Source organism: Salmo salar, chromosome ssa12 (genome assembly GCF_905237065.1).
Source record: "Salmo salar chromosome ssa12, Ssal_v3.1, whole genome shotgun sequence".
NCBI lineage: Eukaryota > Metazoa > Chordata > Actinopteri > Salmoniformes > Salmonidae > Salmo > Salmo salar.
The window spans coordinates 38,694,751-38,713,856 of record NC_059453.1 but is presented as its reverse complement, the minus strand read 5'-3'; the positions used below and the strand labels follow the sequence as shown (position 1 = coordinate 38,713,856).

The 19,106-nt window shown below is 42.1% G+C and overlaps 1 protein-coding gene and 1 long non-coding RNA gene across 2 annotated transcripts; both read right to left on the bottom strand.

Annotated features, from left to right (window-relative positions):
- Positions 1-330: 330 nt before the first annotated feature.
- On the bottom strand, positions 331-6,241 carry LOC123725479 (uncharacterized). The gene is made up of 3 exons (XR_006757989.1): positions 6,214-6,241; positions 619-766; positions 331-524 (listed from the first exon to the last, which is right to left on the bottom strand). It is a non-coding gene; the product is annotated as an uncharacterized lncRNA (long non-coding RNA).
- Positions 6,242-7,911: 1,670 nt separating this feature from the next.
- On the bottom strand, positions 7,912-18,966 carry sde2 (SDE2 telomere maintenance homolog (S. pombe)). The gene is made up of 7 exons (NM_001140311.1): positions 18,824-18,966; positions 15,352-15,469; positions 13,627-13,738; positions 13,269-13,438; positions 9,771-9,876; positions 9,249-9,627; positions 7,912-8,957 (listed from the first exon to the last, which is right to left on the bottom strand). Exons 1-7 carry the CDS (start codon positions 18,923-18,925, stop codon positions 8,739-8,741), a joined length of 1,206 nt encoding a protein of 401 aa, NP_001133783.1. The 5' UTR covers positions 18,926-18,966; the 3' UTR covers positions 7,912-8,738.
- Between the last annotated feature and the right edge of the window lie 140 nt (positions 18,967-19,106).

The following is a 19,106-nucleotide window of genomic DNA, read 5'->3' as shown; positions in this document are numbered from 1 at the left end:
TCTACATACTTTTTATAATCCAAGATCCTGCGAATGGTAGCCAAAAAATACATAATGTCACAGAGTATGATATCATCTCTTATTACAGACTAGCATCTGAATTTGATGGTTAAACAAAAGAGGAAAACCTATTTTGGAATGGAACTTAAAAAAATACAGGCATTCTTTGCACAACGGTATGCCCTGAAAGCCTTGCCATTGTATAATGCGTGCAGTGATTTATATGCAGCGACTCCCTAAGTAGAGCATTTCATTTTCATCACGTGTAATTGACCAGATTAAATGCAATTGCCAAGTTATTGAGCAGTGGCAACAAGGTATTTGTTGTGGAGATTCAAAAGTAGGGAGTAGTAGTTTCTTTGGGGTTGTTTGAGATGATGCAAGCCTTAGTTGGGTGCACTAACTGAGATGCTTTGGAGGCACTTTGAGGCTATGGTTGTCCTCTACTATGGGAGTGTATGTGTCCTCTTCTACAGCATACAAGATCACCATACACTTCAACCACACATGGTCATATACAGCCACTGTGAGAGACAAAGACAGAGTGGATAAGGTTATGTTTTCCATAGTGAATCAGTGATTAAAAGATACATAGCATTGAAATTCAAATGGTCTCACCTCTGTGATATTCATTTCAGCAGTTCCAGTGCCTTCTCTATCCAACTCCTGGAAGGCCTCTGTGAAAATAAGGGGAAATATATATTTTTTGATTTGTGCTTTAACACTATCTATAATTAAGGCCATGAACTTTTCTTGACCATCTGACCTGTTGGGGCTCGGGGGCAGTATTGAGACATTTTGAAAAAAATATGTGCCCATTTTTAACTGCCTCCTACACCAACTCAGAAGCTAGGATATGCATATTATTAACACATTCGGATAGAAAACACTCTGAATTTTCTAAAACAGTTTGAATGGTGTGTGTAAGTATAACAAAACTCATATTGCAGGCAAAAACCTGTGAAAAATAGATCCAAAATTTTGTGACTGTACTATTTAGTGTCATTGTTTTATAGATACCATAGTGAGAAAGGATTCATTTCGCAACACCTACGGCTTCCACTAGATGTCAACGATCATTATAAAGTTGTTTGAAGCGTCTATGATAAACAGAGAGCAAATTAGAATCCAAGGAAGTTGACATGTCATCACTTCATTTTTTTGCGCCTGCGCATAAATCTGAGAAACGTGAGTTTTGTCTTCATTGTTTATCTAGACATAGGATAGGTTGTGTGAAAATATTACTGATGTTTAACGTTAAAAATGGACCAAAAGATTAATGCTAAACAACATTTGACATGTTTGAACGAACATAAATAGATTATTTACTAGGTTTTTTTAGCTTTTCGGCGTGATTTTACAGTCCCCCCACCACGTTTTGTGGGAGCATAATGAACGCTAAGTACTTGGTGTTATTTGGACATAAATTATGAACTTTGTCAAAAGAAACCACATTTGTTCCGGACCTGGGATGCCTTCCGGACCTGGGATGCCTGCCTTCTGATGGAGATAATCAAAGGTAAGGGGATATTTACAATGTTATTATCGATTTTAGATGATGCTAACTGTATAGCATAGCCTGTTGTTCTTAGCATAGCACCCCGTTTATTGCAAAATGTGATTTCCCAGTAAAGTTATTTTGAGATCTGGCCATTCGGTAGCAAATACGAGATGATAATATATTATTATTTGAATGACAATATTATAATTTACCAATGTTTTCGAATAGTAATTTTGTTATGTTCACCGGAAGCATTTCAGAGAAGAAAAAAATCTGAATTTCACGCTACTGTAAAATGCTGTTTTTGGATATAAATATGAACTTGATGGAACAAAAAATGCATGTATTGTATAACATAATGTCCTAGGAGTGTCATCTGATGGAGATTGACAAAAGTTAGTGCATAATTCAAGCTGGTTTCTGCTTTTGGTGACGCCTGACCTTGAATTGAAAATGGATGTTTGTACTTTTGTGGCTATGTACTGTCCTAACATAATCTAACTTTATGCTTTTGCCGTAAAGCCTCTTTGAAAATCGAACAATGTGGTTAGATTAAGGAGATGTTTATCATTTAAATTGTGTAAAATAGTTGATTGTTTGAGAAATTGAAATTATTAGATTTTTGATGTTTTGAATTTCCAGCCTTGTTAGCAATCCCGGCTCGGGGTTCATTGCTAACCTGTAGCCCCAACAGGTTTTAACAAAACATCTCTGTGGACGTATTTCCCTGCTTGCTGTTTACAAATGAAAAATAACCATTGTTGAAACATTTTTTGTTATCTTTGGTTGCAGAAGTAATATAAATGACCCAGTTAAAGAAGAGTGCATGGACAATTCACATGCATAGAAGCTTAAAGGGATACTTTGGGATTTTGGCAATGAGGCCATGTCACGTCCTGACCAGTATAAGGGGTTATTGGTTATTGTAGTTTGGTCAGGACGTGGCAGGGGGTATTTGTTTTATGTGGTTCGGGGTTTATGGGATATGTATTTATGTAAGAGGGGTGTTTGATTTATGTGTTCCGGGGTTTTTGGGTAATGTTCTTGTTTTGTATTTCTATGTTTTTCTATGTTGTGTATTTCTTTGTTGGCCTGATATGGCTCTCAATCAGGAACAGCTGTACATCGTTGTTGCTGATTGAGAGTCATACTTAAGTAGCCCTGTTTTCACCTGTCCCTTTGTGGGAAGTTGTGATTGCATAGCTGTGTTTAGCCTGTAATCCTGTTCGTTCGTTTTCTTGTTTTGTTTTCTTAAGTGTTCAAAATAAATATATAATGAGCACTCAACCCGCTGTGCTTTGGTCCACTTACTACATCGACCGTTACAGGGCATTTATCTACTTCCCCAGAGTTGGATGAACTTGTGGATACCATTTTTATGTCTCTGTGTCCAGTACGAAGGAAGGTAGAGGTAGTTTTGGGAGCCAATACTAACTAGCGTTATCACAAAGACTAAGTCTATGGGTATTTGCTAGCATGCTCATAGTCAAAATCCAGAAGTATTCCTTTAATGTGTGATAAGTAGTATATTAATGGAAATGATTAAGGTATGAAGATGTGATGAATGACTGTAAGCTTCAGAGGGCATTACATCAATGTCTTGGTGCTGGAGGACAGAGCTACCAGTACAGACAGATGTCAAAAATCTCTCCTGGTCCTAGTTATGAAATGATCATGTGAATTCAATCACAAAATCACAGTCCAGAAACAATCGCTGGCCTAGCCCTCACCCCGTTTTGCAGATTTAAAAGAATCAAATATGTATGCAAAATGGTGATAATGGCTCCACTAACCATTCCAATTAGGCATAGGGGAGCTTACATATATCCAAAACCTTCAGGCTAACTTTGTTCTATGTCGTGGAGCTCCGCCCCACATGGGAGCTCTGCTTCAATTGGTTTACCCCGCATAGGTAGCGAATAGCCTGAGAAAAAAATTATGCACAAACATGCAGCCAATAGGAGTACAGGTGTCCATATATAATGGGACGTTTCTCCTCATTTAGACTCCCATTATTTTCAGCGACAGGACTGGACTGGACTGGACTGAAGAAGAAGAAGAAGAAGAAGCCGCCTATACAGAAAAGAGAAGATTCAGGACGAAACCACCGTCGACTTCCTGGTCTCGACGTCGTTCTTCATGAGCACACTTTTTCCACTCCCAAAAGCTCTTTTAAGAGCTCAGAGTCGCTGCTCCGCTATGGCGGCAACGAACCCACACTACTTATGTTTCGTGTGTTTGGGTTCACAGCACGCTAAGGGCGGTTTCACAGACCCCCCGGAATGCCCTAGCTGCACCCTCCTTTCTTTAAAGGAGAGGAAACAGCGGTGGGCATTTTTCAGGGGAGATCTCCCGACCGAAGCTGAAATGACCCCTCTCCCTAGAGGGAGCGATGGGAATTTCACCTCCTTCGGCGAGGAAGAGACGGGCTCTGAATTTTCAGCAGCCCCCTCTTACGCAACGGCCTCTCTGCGCTCTGATTTTACAGGGCTCATTGAGCGGGCTGCGAGCCGTCTAGACATTGCACTGCCCCCCATTCCCCCCAACACGGAGGTGGATATGGTGGTGGGCGGCCTTTACTCTAGACCGAGACGGGCGGCTGTGCTTTTAGCACCTGCCATCCCCTCACTGGCAAAATATGTGGAGGTTGCATGGGAGGCGCCTTTAAAGGCCAGGGCGCCGGTGAAGGCGTACATCCCATTCACCAGAGTGGACGGAGCACGGCCTCAGGATATCCCTAGGCTCGAGGACGCCCTGGCAGCGTACCTTGTCCCAGGTTCGAGCTCCTGGCCGTCATCCAGGAAACCCACATTACCTACGACTAAGGACAGACTCACAGCCCAGCTGGCAGGGAAGTCCTTCGCTCTAGGTGTTCAAGCTGTAGCAGCAGCTAATAATATTGCCCTCCTTGCCGCCTCTCTGTCCCGTCTCACCACGGGTAAGACTGCGTTGTCGGGAGAGGAGATAGAGGAAGCGTCGAGGATTTCCGGCGCCATCCTCCATCTCACTCAGGCGTTGGCTGTATGCGCGGGGACGTCCATGGCCACTTCGGTGGTCGTGGAACGACACCTCTGGCTGTCTATGACGGCTATGAAGAAGACCGACAAAGCCGCCCTGTTGAACGCCCCCATCTCTGACAGCGGCCTCTTTGGAGCCGCCGTCAAAGATGCGACGGTGCGTTTTGGCCTGCCAATGGCAGGAGGGTGTAGAGCGGATTCAAAAGAGCCTCCTCGCTCCACCGTCTCCAGTAGACATGGGTCTAGAGCCAGACGGAGAGCCCGTCGAGCGGCAGCACCCGATGCACCTGGAGCGGGCCCCGCCTCTCCGGCAGCACCAGAGAAAGCAGCTTCTCCACCAGCGAGAGAGGTCTTCATTTCGTCACCCTGGCGGCCTAGGGGCAGCCAGAAGAGACGGCGACCCTGACGGGGGGAGGGGGAGAGAGCGCAGCATCCAGTGTGACAGCGCCCACTGTTCTTCCCCCAACCCTGCAAAGGGATGGAGGAGCCAATATGTCAGTTGTTAATAAAGAATGTGTTCCATTTGACTTCGTCACAAGAGAACCTCTTTTCCATAACAAACTTGAGACCGTTAAGGTTCCTTCTTTCTCTATCTCTCTTCCTCTCACCACCCTGTGTCTAGCACAGTCCACAATGAGTACGTAGCTGATTACACACAGGACGTTGTGAGTGGGAATGACGAGGGCAGCAAAGCGGACGCTCTTGATGAGCCGCCATGCTATACCTCATAAAAGCTTTGTACCACACACCTTCAGGAATAATGTGGTTAAAGATTTAAAGAACAGCTCACTTACACAGCTCCATGTTGGGCCGATGACGCTATCGCTGTTGGGAGACCGCACACTAACACAGGCGGGCGCCTCAGTGTAGCGCAGACCCGTGCTGCGTTCATGGGCGTCTGGAACCATAGGTTACATGTATAACCAAAGTGTCGGCGCCCCCGTTTCTCACAGAACCCGCCAAAAAAATACATAATGTCACAGAGTATGATGTCATCATCTCTTATTACAGACTAGCATCTGAATTTGATGGTTAAACAAAAGAGAGGAAAACCTAAGAGGTTTGGAATGGAACTTAAAAAATACAGGCATTTCTTGCACAACGTTATGCCCTGAAAGCCTTGCCATTGTATAATGCGTGCAGTGATTTATATGCAGCGACTCCCTTAGTAGAGCATTTCATTTTCATCACGTGTAATTGACCAGGTTAAATGCAATTCCCAAGTTATTGAGCAGTGGCAACAAGGTATTTGTTGTGGAGATTCAAAAGTAGGGAGTAGTAGTTTCTTTGGGGTTGTTTGAGATGATGCAAGCCTTAGTTGGGTGCACTGACTGAGATGCTTTGGAGGCACTTTGAGGCTATGGTTGTCCTCTACTATGGGAGTGTATGTGTCCTCTTCTACAGCATACAAGATCACCATACACTTCAACCACACATGGTCATATACAGCCACTGTGAGAGACAACGACAGAGTGGATAAGGTTATGTTTTCCATAGTGAATCAGTGATTAAAAGACACATAGCATTGAAATTCAAATGGTCTCACCTCTGTGATATTCATTTCAGCAGTTCCAGTGCCTTCTCTATCCAACTCCTGGAAGGCCTCTGTGAAAATAAGGGGAAATATATATTTTTTTGATTTGTGCTTTAACACTATCTATAATTAAGGCCATGAACTTTTCTTGACCATCTGACCAATGACATCTTTAACCTGTAATTCGATTCAAGGTACCACTGCAGGCACCCCCCTCCCCCCCACCTTCCCCCCCAGTCTAACGAGTCAAATATCACATTAGGGTCTAATTATTAACAACTTTAAAATAGAAGTCTGGAGTTTGGACACAATGAACAAGACTGTTAACAAAAGAGCCAATACTAACTAGCGTTATCACAAAGACTAAGTCTATGGGTATTTGCTAGCATGCTCATTGTCAAAATCCAGAAGTATTCCTTTAATGTGTGATAAGTAGAATTTTCATGGAAATGATTAAGGTATGAAGATGTGATGAATGACTGTAAGCTTCAGAGGACATTACATCAATGTCTTGGTGCTGGAGGACAGAGCTACCAGTACAGACAGAAGTCAAGAATTTCTCCTGGTCCTAGTTATGAAATGATCATGTGAATTCAATCACAAAATCACAGTCCAGAAACAATCACTGGCCTAGCCCTCACCCCCCTTTGCAGATTTAAAAGATCCAGATATGTATGCAAAATACTTAATGGTTCTCGCCCCATCAGCAGGGCTGGCGATCGCACACACGACACAGACAGTGATTCATCTCACACGTCTGAGGTTCGCTGTGAATTGGGAAAAGAGCGCGCCTTGGCCCAGTCATCGGATTGTCTACCTGGGGTCACAGCTAGACACTGACTATGAAGGCTCGAATTTCGGATCCTCGGCGGGCTGCCCTGTTGCTAGCCCTACGAAAGTTTTATCCGAATCACATGGTGACGGCGTATTCCGTCATGACACTTTTGGGTCTGATGTCATCTGGCCACACTGTGGTTCCGCTGGGACTTCTGCACATGCGCAGAACACAGCGATGGTTTGCCCAACTACGACTGGACCCACTGAGGCATCGTCATCGGTTGTTGGTAGTTCCCCTCTCGCTCAGAGTGGACCTGAACTATTGGAGAGACCTGTGCGTCCTGACGCAAGGGGTTCCAATAGGCAGTGTCCTCCTACATTCCAGTGTTTACAGACGCTTGTCTGACTGGATGGGGAGGGACATGCCAGGCTCGGGCGTTCGGAGGTGTGTGTCCTCCCTCGGGACGCCCCATCAACCTCCTAGAGTTGGAGACAGATTCAGACCTGGTTCAGACCCACTTCGTGTCTAGCCAACGGTGGCACGACGTGTTGGTCTGGTCGGACAACGGAACCACAATAGCCTACATACATCGCCAAGGAGTCAGGTCTCTGCACTCCACCGGCTGGCGGAGGAATTGCGGCTGTGGGCTCACGAGCACCTTCGCTCGTTGACAGCAACACACATTCCAGGCTATCAGAACGTCGGAGCAGACCTCATGTCTCGAGGGGGTCCCGGAGACAAGTGTCATCTGCACCCTGACGTTGTTCTCCAAATATGGGAACTGTTCGGGAGAGCCGAGGGGTACCTGTTCTTGTCACGTGTAAACACGCAATGTCCCCTTGGTTTTCCCTACGAGGCCAGGACGAACCTCCACTCGGGATAGACGCTCCAACCGTGTCCAGATGTTCTCCTGTACGCATTCTCCCACTGCTAGCCCGCGTGAGAACAGGAGGGCTTTCAATCATATTGATAGCCCCGATCACCCAGGGGCTCCGAGGTACACAGAGATGACTCAAATGTTGATTGCACCATCATGGCCATAATATTGTTTATGGTTTAAAAAAAAGTAGTCACGTTCATGTATTTTTGCTTCACACAATACAGTAAGTCCTTTTATTCAACCATACATCCAAATAAGGAACACAGGTACATATAAGATCACAGAAAAACAAGAAAGCCATTTCCAGAGTTATGAACCTAAAATTTAAGCCAAAGATAATTACTCTGTCCTAAAAATATTTTGGTTGTGAGAACAACCACTCACTAACCAGGTTGCCATCCAACCTTTTTATGTGAGTTAAGTACTTTGGATTAAAAAAGTCACAACAGGCCTTTTGGAAACAGCAAATTGTGTTAAACTTTCCAAATGTCAACAAAACATAAAAGGCTAGACAAGGTGTGAACTTTGTCTGTAAAAATAATTACATGAGAAATGGCAGTGGAAACACCTTCACACTCATGTTTACGTAATAACCATCATATCAAAGTAGACTTGGAGTCACATGATGGTAACATCTCTAGTTGGAAAATGCACATATCATTTTAGAATATTTGCATGAAAATTGGACAGAAACCTAGCTACTGTGAAAAAAAAAGGACCTAATTTCATTTGTGACATTTCATCCAACATAAAGGGACAGCTCATTGACTTAAGAATTTCAAAAAGTAACATTTACTCCAGAAAAAAAAAATCAAAAATGCATTGAGAACAGGAGAATTCTGGGATATATCCAATAGCCGGGACAATCTTTAATTGTGTCAACTATATGGGGCAAACAAAAATAATCACACTTTAAATCTGGAGCTCATGGCATAGTTATATCTGTTGCCTTAATTGTCACCAAGTTATCAAGAGTCCACTCAGCATAAGACTCATTATTATATGGTGCTGTAATAGAAACTAGGCAGTCATTGCTTCTTGCCCTTGCTGGGTTTGGCCAATAGGGCAGGATCAATGTCCTCTGCAGAAAGCCCTATGGTGGAGAAAAGGCGAGCAGCGCGCTCGGACAGGGTTCCCCCACACTTCATCCCTCGTGCAATCAGTTCCGCCTTTAGCCTGTCCAACCCTAAAGTCTCCAACTCCTTGTCCGAGTGCACTGCCTGGAGGTCTAAGGGCCCATCTTCACACTGCATACCAGGGGAGAAACACACATGAGTTAATCTTTAAAAGTAACTGATACCAGATAGTAACTGTTGGTCTTGTTGCAAAGTCCTATTCATGGTGCATTGTGAGCCATTAAACATCTTTGGTCATCCCAACATCTCATTTGCATTATGGTCACAAGGAAAGCTGCTTTATTTCTGTGATGACCCAGAACAACGAAGGAGCAAGTATGGATAATGAAAATGTAAAACATTAAATAATGAACTAACAAGGCCCAAGAGGACAAATCTTGAGTGGAACATTAAGAAACTCACAGCGGCTTGGTTGACGCTACTCTGAGCTACGCCTAGATTGTTGGTCTTCGGGAATGTTTCTTCTGTGGGGACCACCTCCTTCTGCTCCCCACTACCACCTGAAGCTGCTGCCTCTGCTTGAGATCGTGTCTGCACCTCTGCTGGGCTCTCTGGAGAGCTGGGTCCTGAGATGGAGTTGCTGCTTGCACTAGGAGCTTCTGAAGTTGCTGTGTGTTCCGCTCTGCTCTGAGAGGCTGATGTGTGAGCTGACGTTGCTCCCTTTACGGGACAATCGGGTACCCCTGAACCTGAAGCAGATGTGGAGGGAGAGTTCCCGCTTTCGCTTGCATCATCGTCATCCTCAGAGCTGTCCAGGTCATCCAGGCCACCAACACCCGTCCTGTAATATCCAAAACATTCCACTATCAGTTTTGTCCTCATGACACTTTTTTGGCATGTTTTTTTTTTATTTAAAGGCTGCAAAGATAATTATTATATTTTTTTTTTACAAAAATGTTAACCAAGATGACAAAGCTCATTCACCAAAAGCATTTCTTCTTGCTTTTCCCTTGGCCTTTGTTTGGAGGTGGCTTTTTGCGTTTTGGTGCCTCGTCTACTTTCACTAGTCCGCTGGAAGAGGCTTGCATTCCTAAAAAACAGACTGTTACTCATCCTTGAATTAGTTCTATGGAACAAACAGCTCTATACATTCATCATTTTCCACAGCACAGATCATTAAGAATATATATACAGCACCAGTCAAAAGTTTGGATACACATACTCATTCAAGGGTTTTTTTTATGTTTACTATTTGGTAGAATAAGTGAAGACATCAAAACTATGAAATAACATATGGAATCAGGTAGTAACCAAAAAAAGTGTTAGACAAATCAAAATATATTTTATATTTGAGATTCAAATAGCCACTTTTGGCCTTGACAGCTTTGCAAACGCTTGGCATTCTCTCAACCAGCTTCACCTGGAATGTTTTTCCAACAATCTTGAAGGAGTTCCCACATATGCTGAGCACTTGCTGGCTGCTTTTCCTTCACTCTGTGGTGCAATTCATCCCAAACCATCTCAGTTGGGTTGAGGTCAGGTGATTGTGGAGGCTAGGTCATCTGATGCAACACCCTCCCTCTCTTGGTAAAATAGCACTTACGCAGCCTGGAGGTGTGTTGGATCATTGTCCTGCTGAAAAACAACTGATATTCCCACTAAGCCCAAACCAGATGGGATGGCGTATCACTACAGAATGCTGTGGTAGCCATGATGGTTAAGCATGCCTTGAATTCTAAATAAATCACAGACAGTGTCACCAGCAAAGCACCCCCAACACCATAACACCTCCTCCGCCATGCTTTACGGTGGGAAATACACATGCAGAGATCATCCGTTCACCCACACTGCCCAAAAATCTCCAATTTGGACTCCAGACCAAAGGACAAATTTCCATGGGTCTAATGTCCATCCATAGCATGTGTTTCTTGGCCCAAGCAAGTTTCTTCTTCTTATTGGTGTCCTTTAGTAGTGGTTTCTTTTCAGCAATTCAACCATGAAGGCCTAATTCACAGTCTCCTCTGAACAGTTGACGTTGAGATGTGTCTGTTATTTGAATTCGGTGAAGCATTTATTTGGGCTGCAATTTCTGAGGCTGGTAACTCTAATAAACTTATCCTCTGCAGCGAAGGTAACTCTGGGTCTTCCATTCCTGTGGCGGTCCTCATGAAAGCCAGTTTCATCATAGCGCTTGATGGTTTTTGGGAGAGCACTTGAAGAAATTCTTCAAGGTTTTTGAAATGTTCCGTATTGAATGACCTTCATGTCTTAAAAGTAATGATGGACTGTTGTTTCTCGTTGCTTATTTGAGCTGTTCTTGACATTTTTATTTTAACTAGGCAAGTCAGTTAAGAACAAATTCTTATTTACAATGACGGCCTAGACCGACCAAACCCGGGCGACGCTGGGCCAATAGTGCGCAGCCCTAAGGGACTCCCAATCACAGCCGGTTGTGTTAGAGCCATAGATTCCAACCAGAGTGTCTATAGTGACGCCTCTAGCACTGAGATGCAGCGCCTTAGACCGCTGCGCCACTCGGGAGCCAAAATATGGACTTGGTCTTTTACCAAATAGGGCTATCTTCTGTGAAGCCCTCCCTACCTTGTCACAACACAACTGATTGGCTCAAATGCATTAACCTGTCTGGGCTAGGGGGCAGTATTTTCACGGCCGGATGAAAAACATACCCAATTTAAACAGGTTACTACTCTGGCCCAGAAACTAGAATATGCATTTGAATGGTGTCTGTGAGTATAACAGAACTCATATGGCAGGTAAAAACCTGAGAAAAAGTCAACCAGGAAGTGGAGGATCTGAGAATTGTAGTTCTTTCTAGTCCCTTTCGAAACTACAGTATCCGTGGGGTTACGTTGCACTTCCTAAGGCTTCCATTGACTGTCTAAAGCCTTCAGAAAGTAGTTTGAGCATTCTCCTGTCACTGGGCAGATAATAGGAGCTCAGTTTCTGAGTGGACTGCCTGGCAACAAAGGGATTGGATATGCTCGATCCCGCCAGCACGCCCCTCCTTTTTCTCCTTGAATGAATACGCTATTGTCCGGTTGGAATATTGTCGCAATTTTACATAAAAAAAACCATAAAGATTGATTTTAAACAGCATTTGACATGCTTCTAGGTATGGTAATGGAACGTTTTGACTTTGCGTCTCTGGTACCGCGCTCACGCATTATGCCTTTGGATAGTGCTCTGAACGCACGAACAAAACTGAGGTATTTGGACATAAATATGGATTATTTGGAACAAAAACAACATTTCTTGTGGAAGTAGCAGTCCTGGGAGTGCATTCTGACGAAGATCAGCAAAGGTAAGAGAATATTTGTAATACTAATTCTGAGTTTAGGTTGCCCCCGAACTTGGCGGGTGTCTGTATAGCTCTCTGTGATGGCTGAGCTATGTACTCAGAATATTGAAAAATGTGCTTTCTCCGTAAAGCTATTTTAAAATCTGACACAGCGGTTGCATCCAGGGGTAGTCTATCTATAATTCTTAAAATAATTGTTATATATTTTGTCAACATTTATGATGAGTATTTTTGTAAATTGATGTGCACATTCACCAGACGATTTGGTGGGAACACATTTTCTGAACATCACGTGCCAATGTAAAATGCTGTTTTTGGATATAAATATGAACTTTATCGAACAAAACATACATGTATTGTGTAACAATGTTCTAGGAGTGTCATCTGATGAAGATCGTCAAAGGTTAGTGCTTCATTTAGCTGTGTTTTGGGTTTTATTGACACATTTCCTTGCTGTCTATGTACTCTCCTAACATAATCTAATGTTTTGCTTTCGCTGTAAAGCCTTTTTGAAATCGGACAATGTGGTTACATCAAGGAAAAGTGTATCTTTAAAATGGTGTAAAATAGTTGTATGTTTGAGAAAGTTGAATTATGACATTGTTGTTTTTGAATTTGCCGCCCTGATATTTCACTGGCTGTGTCCTGCAGGTGGGATGCTAGCGTCCCACGTAGCCCATAGAAGTTAAGAAAATAAATTACACAAATGAACTTTTAACAAGGAACACCTTAATTGAAATGCAATCCAGGTGACTACCTCATGAAGTTGGCTGACAGAATGCCAAGAGTGTGCAAAGCTGTCAAGGCAAGGGGTGGCTACTTTGAAGAATCTAACACCTAAAATATATTTTGATTTGTTTAACACTTTGAGTTACTACATGATTCCATATGTTATTTCATAGTTTTGATGTCTTCACTATTATTATACAATGTAGAAAATAGTCAAAAGAAAGAAAAACCCTTGAACAAGTACGTGTTCGAAAACTTTTTTCCGGTAGTGTATATATAAATACATGTCTATAAAAATTACACCAGGGGCTCTGCACAGCTTCCGTGTGTCTCAGAGGGGTAGGGTGAAAATTAAACATCACCATTCTTACAAAATGGACAATAAAACATACTATTCTACCATTTCATTCTAAATAGCCATTTGAAATTGGCACCTTTTAAAACTGAGTCCTCCAGGCGTTCTGAGAGGTCGTGGCACTGCTGCTCGTAGTCTGGGTCTGTAAAGTGATGCTTGGGCTCGGCCAGCTTCCTCTGCAGTCTCTCCAGACGCCTTTGCTCCTTCTCTGCCTCGCGGTCTGCCTGCTTCTTAAGCCACTCTGCCATCCTAAAGACACACACACACACACACACACAATATTTTCATTACCTATTTATTCATACCATTTATCCACTCCATTGTACCAAAAGTGCAAACTGACAATCAAATCCACCAGGTGAGCTTCATCAAAAACACCCATTTAGAAAAATACTTCAAATACCAGATAAAATTGAGTCTGTGGGTGACTAACTTACTCTTTCTCATGGTTGACATCTCTTAGTCTCCTCCCGCTTAGGTCTCTGCAGGCTTCGCGGTTTGTGGTCTTCTCAATTTGTGCCCCAAGAGCCCTAAGCATAGACCCAAAGCCTGCCAGTTACAAATAATGGAACAGTTAGTTATTCATTTACTCACTTATTCAGAATAATGTAAGCAACATTTCACACCTGCCCACTAACTTTAGGCTTAACAGTAAATTATCATTTTCTTAACCTGTCTGGGCTAGGGGGCAGTATTTTCACGGCCGGATAAAAAAAACGTACCCGATTTCAACTGGTTACTACTCTTGCCCAGAAACGAGAATATGCATATTATTAGTAGATTTGGATAGAAAGCAGTCTGAAGTTTCTAAAACTGTTTGAATGGTGTCTGTGAGTATAACAGAACTCATATGGCAGGCAAAAACCTGACAAGATTCCAAGCAGGAAGTGGCCTGTCTGAGAATTTGTAGTTCTTTCTAGTCCCTTTCGAAACTACAGTATCTCTGGTGTTACGTAGCACTTTCTAAGGCTTGCATTGGCTCTCTAAAGCCTTCAGAAAGCAGATTGAGGCGTCTCCTGTCTCTAGGCAGAGTATGGTAGCTCCGTTTGTCAGTGGTCTGCCTGGTGACTAAGAGATTGGATATGCGTATTCACGAGACCACGCTGTTTTTTCTTTCCCTCTTTGAATGAATACACTATTGTCCGGTTGGAATATTATCGCTATTTAACAGCCTTTGACATGCTTCTAAGTACGGTAATGGAACATTTTGAATGTTTTTGTCTCGAAATGCGCTCGCGCGTTACCCTTTGGATAGTGACCTGAACGCACGAACAAAACGGAGGTATTTGGACATAACTATGGATTATTTGGAACAAAAACATTTCTTGTGGAAGTAGCAGTCCTGGGAGTGCATTCTGACGAAGATCAGCAAAGGTAATACAATTTTTCTAATACTAATTCTGAGTTTAGTGTGTCCCGAAGTTGGCAGACGTCAAAATAGCTAGCCGTGATAGCTGAGCTATGTACTCAGAATATTGCAAAATGTGCTTTCGCCGAAAAGCTATTTTAAAATCTGACATAGCGATTGCATAAAGGAGTTCTGTATCTATAATTCTTAAAATAATTGTTATGTACTTCGTCAACGTTTATGATGAGTAATTTAGTAAATTCACTGGAAGTTTTCGGTGGGGATACATTTTCTGAACATCACACGCCAATATAAAAAGCTGTTTTTGATATAAATATGAACTTGATTGAACAAAACATGCATGTATTCTATAACACAATGTCCTAGGAGTGTCATCTGATGAAGATCAAAGGTTAGTGCTTCATTTAGCTGCGTTTTGGGTTTCTGTGACATATATGCTTGCTTGGAAAATGGCTGTGTGATTATTTTGGGCTATGTACTCTCCTAACATAATCTAATGTTTTGCTTTCACTGTAAAGCCTTTTTGAAATCGGACAATGTGGTTAGATTAACGAGAGTCTTATCTTTAAAATGGTGCAAAATAGTCGTATGTTTGAAAAATTGAAATGATTGCATTTGAGGTTTTTGTATTTCGCGCCACGCTGTTCCACTGGCTGTTGAATAGAGTGGGACTGTGACGTGCCACCTAGCCCATAGAGGTTAAGTAGCTAGCTAACCATCTAGATAGAAGTTATAGTAATGAGCCTGTTACTGTAAGTCTAAGGGACAAGAAGACTAATAACTACTTAGTTACCTCCTTTCCCTCCACAGAGACGAGGCTCCAGTCGATACACCGCTCCAGCCTGCAATTTCTCATCAAGCTCTGATAGTCGTCCATTATTCTTGACATAGAGATCCGATGACGGGATTCCCTGAAAACGATAGAAGAAACGTTAGGCAAGTAGCTAGCTAGTAGGGACGTAATGATTGAACAATACGCATCGGTCCCCGGTTGAAATGTTTAAGATATGAGTGCGGTTGGTCTTCAGAACTCCAAACCGATCCAAATGTAGCATAGGCCAGGAAATCGATTCAAACTTTACGAAGCATCTGTCCCAATTTTTTCCCCTCAAATTACTTTCTACCTTTGGAAAATAAATAATATTTTGTAACAACTGCGTTCTCTCCTTCAGTGTAGAACTAAGCATTTAATTGTGTTGACAGTCATTGAGCTACAACCCCATGCAATATCAGTAGCCTAGTCAAATCGCACACTGTATGCAGCTTTACGCGCTGACCAACGAGAGGTAGGCTTATTCCTGATCTGGCACATCTATGCGTCACATCTATGCGTCATTCAAATGTTTGTAAAATGGATTGAGCAATAATAGGCTTTATTAGATGAGTATATCATTTGCTAGGTTATTTTTATCAAAACGTGCTGTTACCGGAATAAATGAAGCCAAAGCTACCGCAGGAGACAACTCATCTGGATACACACGATGATCTGAGATTACATTCGATTTTACTTTGATTGTTCAGGTTCACCATCAGCAATAGTTTCACTTGAAAACAGAGTGTGCGTGCAGAAAGTGGCGCAGTGGCCTAAGGCACTGCATCTCAGTGCAAGAGGCTTCACTACAGTCCCTGGTTCAAATCCAGGCTGTATCACATCCAGCCGTGATTGGGAGTCCCATTGGGTGGCGCACAATTGGCCCAGCGTCGTCCGGGTTTGGCCGTCATTGTAAATAAGAATTTGTTCTTAACTGACTAGCCCAGTAAAAAAAAAAAAAAAAACATTATTTAAGTATTCAGACCCCTTGACTTTTTCCACTTTGTTACGTTACTGCCCTATTCTAAAATTGATTTTTTTTAAAATGTATCCCCCGCATCTACACACAATACTGCATTATGACAAAGTAAAAACTGGATTTTAGAAATGTTTCCAAATTAATTAAAAATAAACACTAAAATATCACATTTACATAAGTTTCAGACCCATTACTTTACTTTGTTAAGCACCTTTGGCAGCGATTACAGACTCGAGTCTTCTTGGGTATGAGTTCTTTAGCTATCCGCACTGATTGGTTGAAGCAGAAAGGAAACTCACTTAAGTGTGGCAAAACTACCAAACGGTCTAAACCATTTGATGAGACGGGGTGAAATCCAAATTCATGCCATTACTCGCTATTTTTTAAAGATAAATATTGATACATTACTAGCTCTAAGACTTAAAATCTTATGGTGATTTCAGCTGAAAAGTCAGGAGTGTGCACTTTCGAAAGCGGTGAGCAACATCCTAAGAAAGCGGTGTGCAACATCCTAAACTGTCCGAAAACATCTTCCACCACCATTTTCGTGTTAAGACAGTACACATATTTTTCCTGTTTTCTTTCTGCAGGATCGCCATTATAGAAAGCAAAGGAGGAAAATTATGCCTATGCAGCCTGAATGGAATATGCTTTATGTACGAACGGGTGTATTACAGGGAACACACATCAATCCTAGATGAATGTACAGATCTAGCGCCCACTAGCGGCTGCCTAAACTATATCAAACGTAATCTCAATAACAATTGTGATTACCTTTGTCAAAGATTATGGATGTATCTTGTCAGTATATTTCTCTCCGCCCAAATAATGGGAGTCGCGGTCCGCAAAGCGGCTCCCGCCTATCCTTTATCTGGATTGGTGGATAAATCTCATGACTGAACTCCTTTTTTATATTTTAAAATTAGGGTTGTTGACGTCAACCGTCTGTATTCAATAGAGAGACGCTATGCTACTAGCTTCATTACATGAATATGCATAGCCATTTAGAGACAACTCCGACAGTGTTATCTCAAAGTTGACGGGATGCCACGTGTCCTACTTATATCAGTACACTCTTAACTTGTGCATTACGAAACTTATATTTGATCAAATAACCTCACGTACCAAATAAGCCATAAAAAAAAAAGTTGACCAAAATCGACTCTCATTGACCTCCATACAAAAACGTCCTTCTTGGTGGGCAAAACAAAAAACGCCACCTGCTGGAGGGAGACAGATTTTCCGCCGAGTTGGGCATCTCTGCCATTGTAAAGGAGGAGACTTCACTTCCTTTGCAAACACAAACTCTTGTCCAAATCCCTCCCTTCCGTTAATTTCACCAATGTATACCATGGCCCACAAAAACATTTGTTTTCAAGAATTTTGACGATACAGCCTATTTTGACTTTGTGGTTGTGGATATCAGTTTAAGCAACGCCTTTGCCCAATCTCGATTCGTCCAAATAATCAACGACGAAAACCCCAAACCAGGAAAAACTGATGCTCTTCATTAAAAAATGCTTTGTCAATGAACAAATACAATAAGGCATAACATATATTCCTTTACCAAGACAGTTACCTAATCACTCTGGATTACAACATGTGCTAAATAAGGGGTTCTCAAACTTTTTCAATTGAGGCCCCCACTTCCAGCTTTGGGTAACACCCCGCGTCTATTTCTATCGGCAAAAGCACTGTCCATGTCACAAACCGTTCACACCCACCCCTCTTGTTGGTGGGGAGAATTTTGCAGGGTTAAAGCTTATTTCCTGCAATTCTACACATTGTCATGGGGCGCACAATTTTTGTTACTTTTTTTTCCAGTTTTAAAGCAATTTTTTTTGTTGCAATTGTGTACATTTTGCTATTTATAATGTATATTCATTTAATATTTGAGTGACTAAAAACTACAACATTATCTAAGGGCAACAAAAAAAAAACGACATAGGCTAGTTGATCTGGACATTTCTGACAAGTTATACATAGCTATCTAAAAAGGTATGCTATGACAAACATGACAAGAGGACCTGATGGTGCACTACTCAATTTCGAAATTGCACCTTGTGCATTTTACTATTATAACTTTAAACGAAGAGTTCGTTTAAACCCGGACGGAGTTCTTCATAAACCCAACAAAAAAAGATTGGTAACCATGTGCTAAATGACTAAAATGTTTAAAAACGTTTCGTTATTGAATCGCATCGGAGGCCATCTAACGTTAAATGCGTATCAAATCGTCTTGAAAGGGAAAGACGCACATCCCTATTAGTATTAGTACTGCCAATACTAGCTAGTTAGATATAAAATAAAAAAAACTGCGCAGAATAGCATAGCAGTCCTGGTTGGCAAAGTCTGTTAAACTAGATCACTAGCTAGCTAGCTTCCGCTAATACCGCGTTAGTTATCTAGCTACCAGTAGCTAGCTTGTTGGATGTGGAACCTATGAAGTAATATTTCAGTTTAATTGATACTAACCTTTTCTTTCGTAAAAATATTAACTAGATCACGTACAGATGCTCCAGTGGGAAAAGAAGCATTGCAAAAATGAAGAAGTGGACCAGAAAGAAACAACTCCATGATGTTGCCAAAGAGAGCACAGAAATGTAAGGATAGTTTGTCGAGCTACTACCGGATATTTACGCTGACGTCAAAATGTTTTATGCTACGGAAGCCGGAGAGCTTAAAAAAAGAGAGCTTGTTAAGTAACGTGACGATATGGCGTTTTTTAAGGGCTTTGTTTTTTATACTAATTTTGCCA

Excerpts from the sequence above, each read along its gene's own strand:
- sde2 (NM_001140311.1), bottom strand. The coding sequence starts at position 18,925 with ATGGAGTTGTTTCTTTCTGGTCCACTTCTTCATTTTTGCAATGCTTCT. Across the intron at positions 9,877-13,268 it reads GGAGGACTCAGTTTTAAAAG|GAATGCAAGCCTCTTCCAGC; the intron begins GTGCCAATTTCA and ends TCTGTTTTTTAG. Across the intron at positions 9,628-9,770 it reads AGCAAGAAGAAATGCTTTTG|GACGGGTGTTGGTGGCCTGG; the intron begins GTGAATGAGCTT and ends TGGATATTACAG.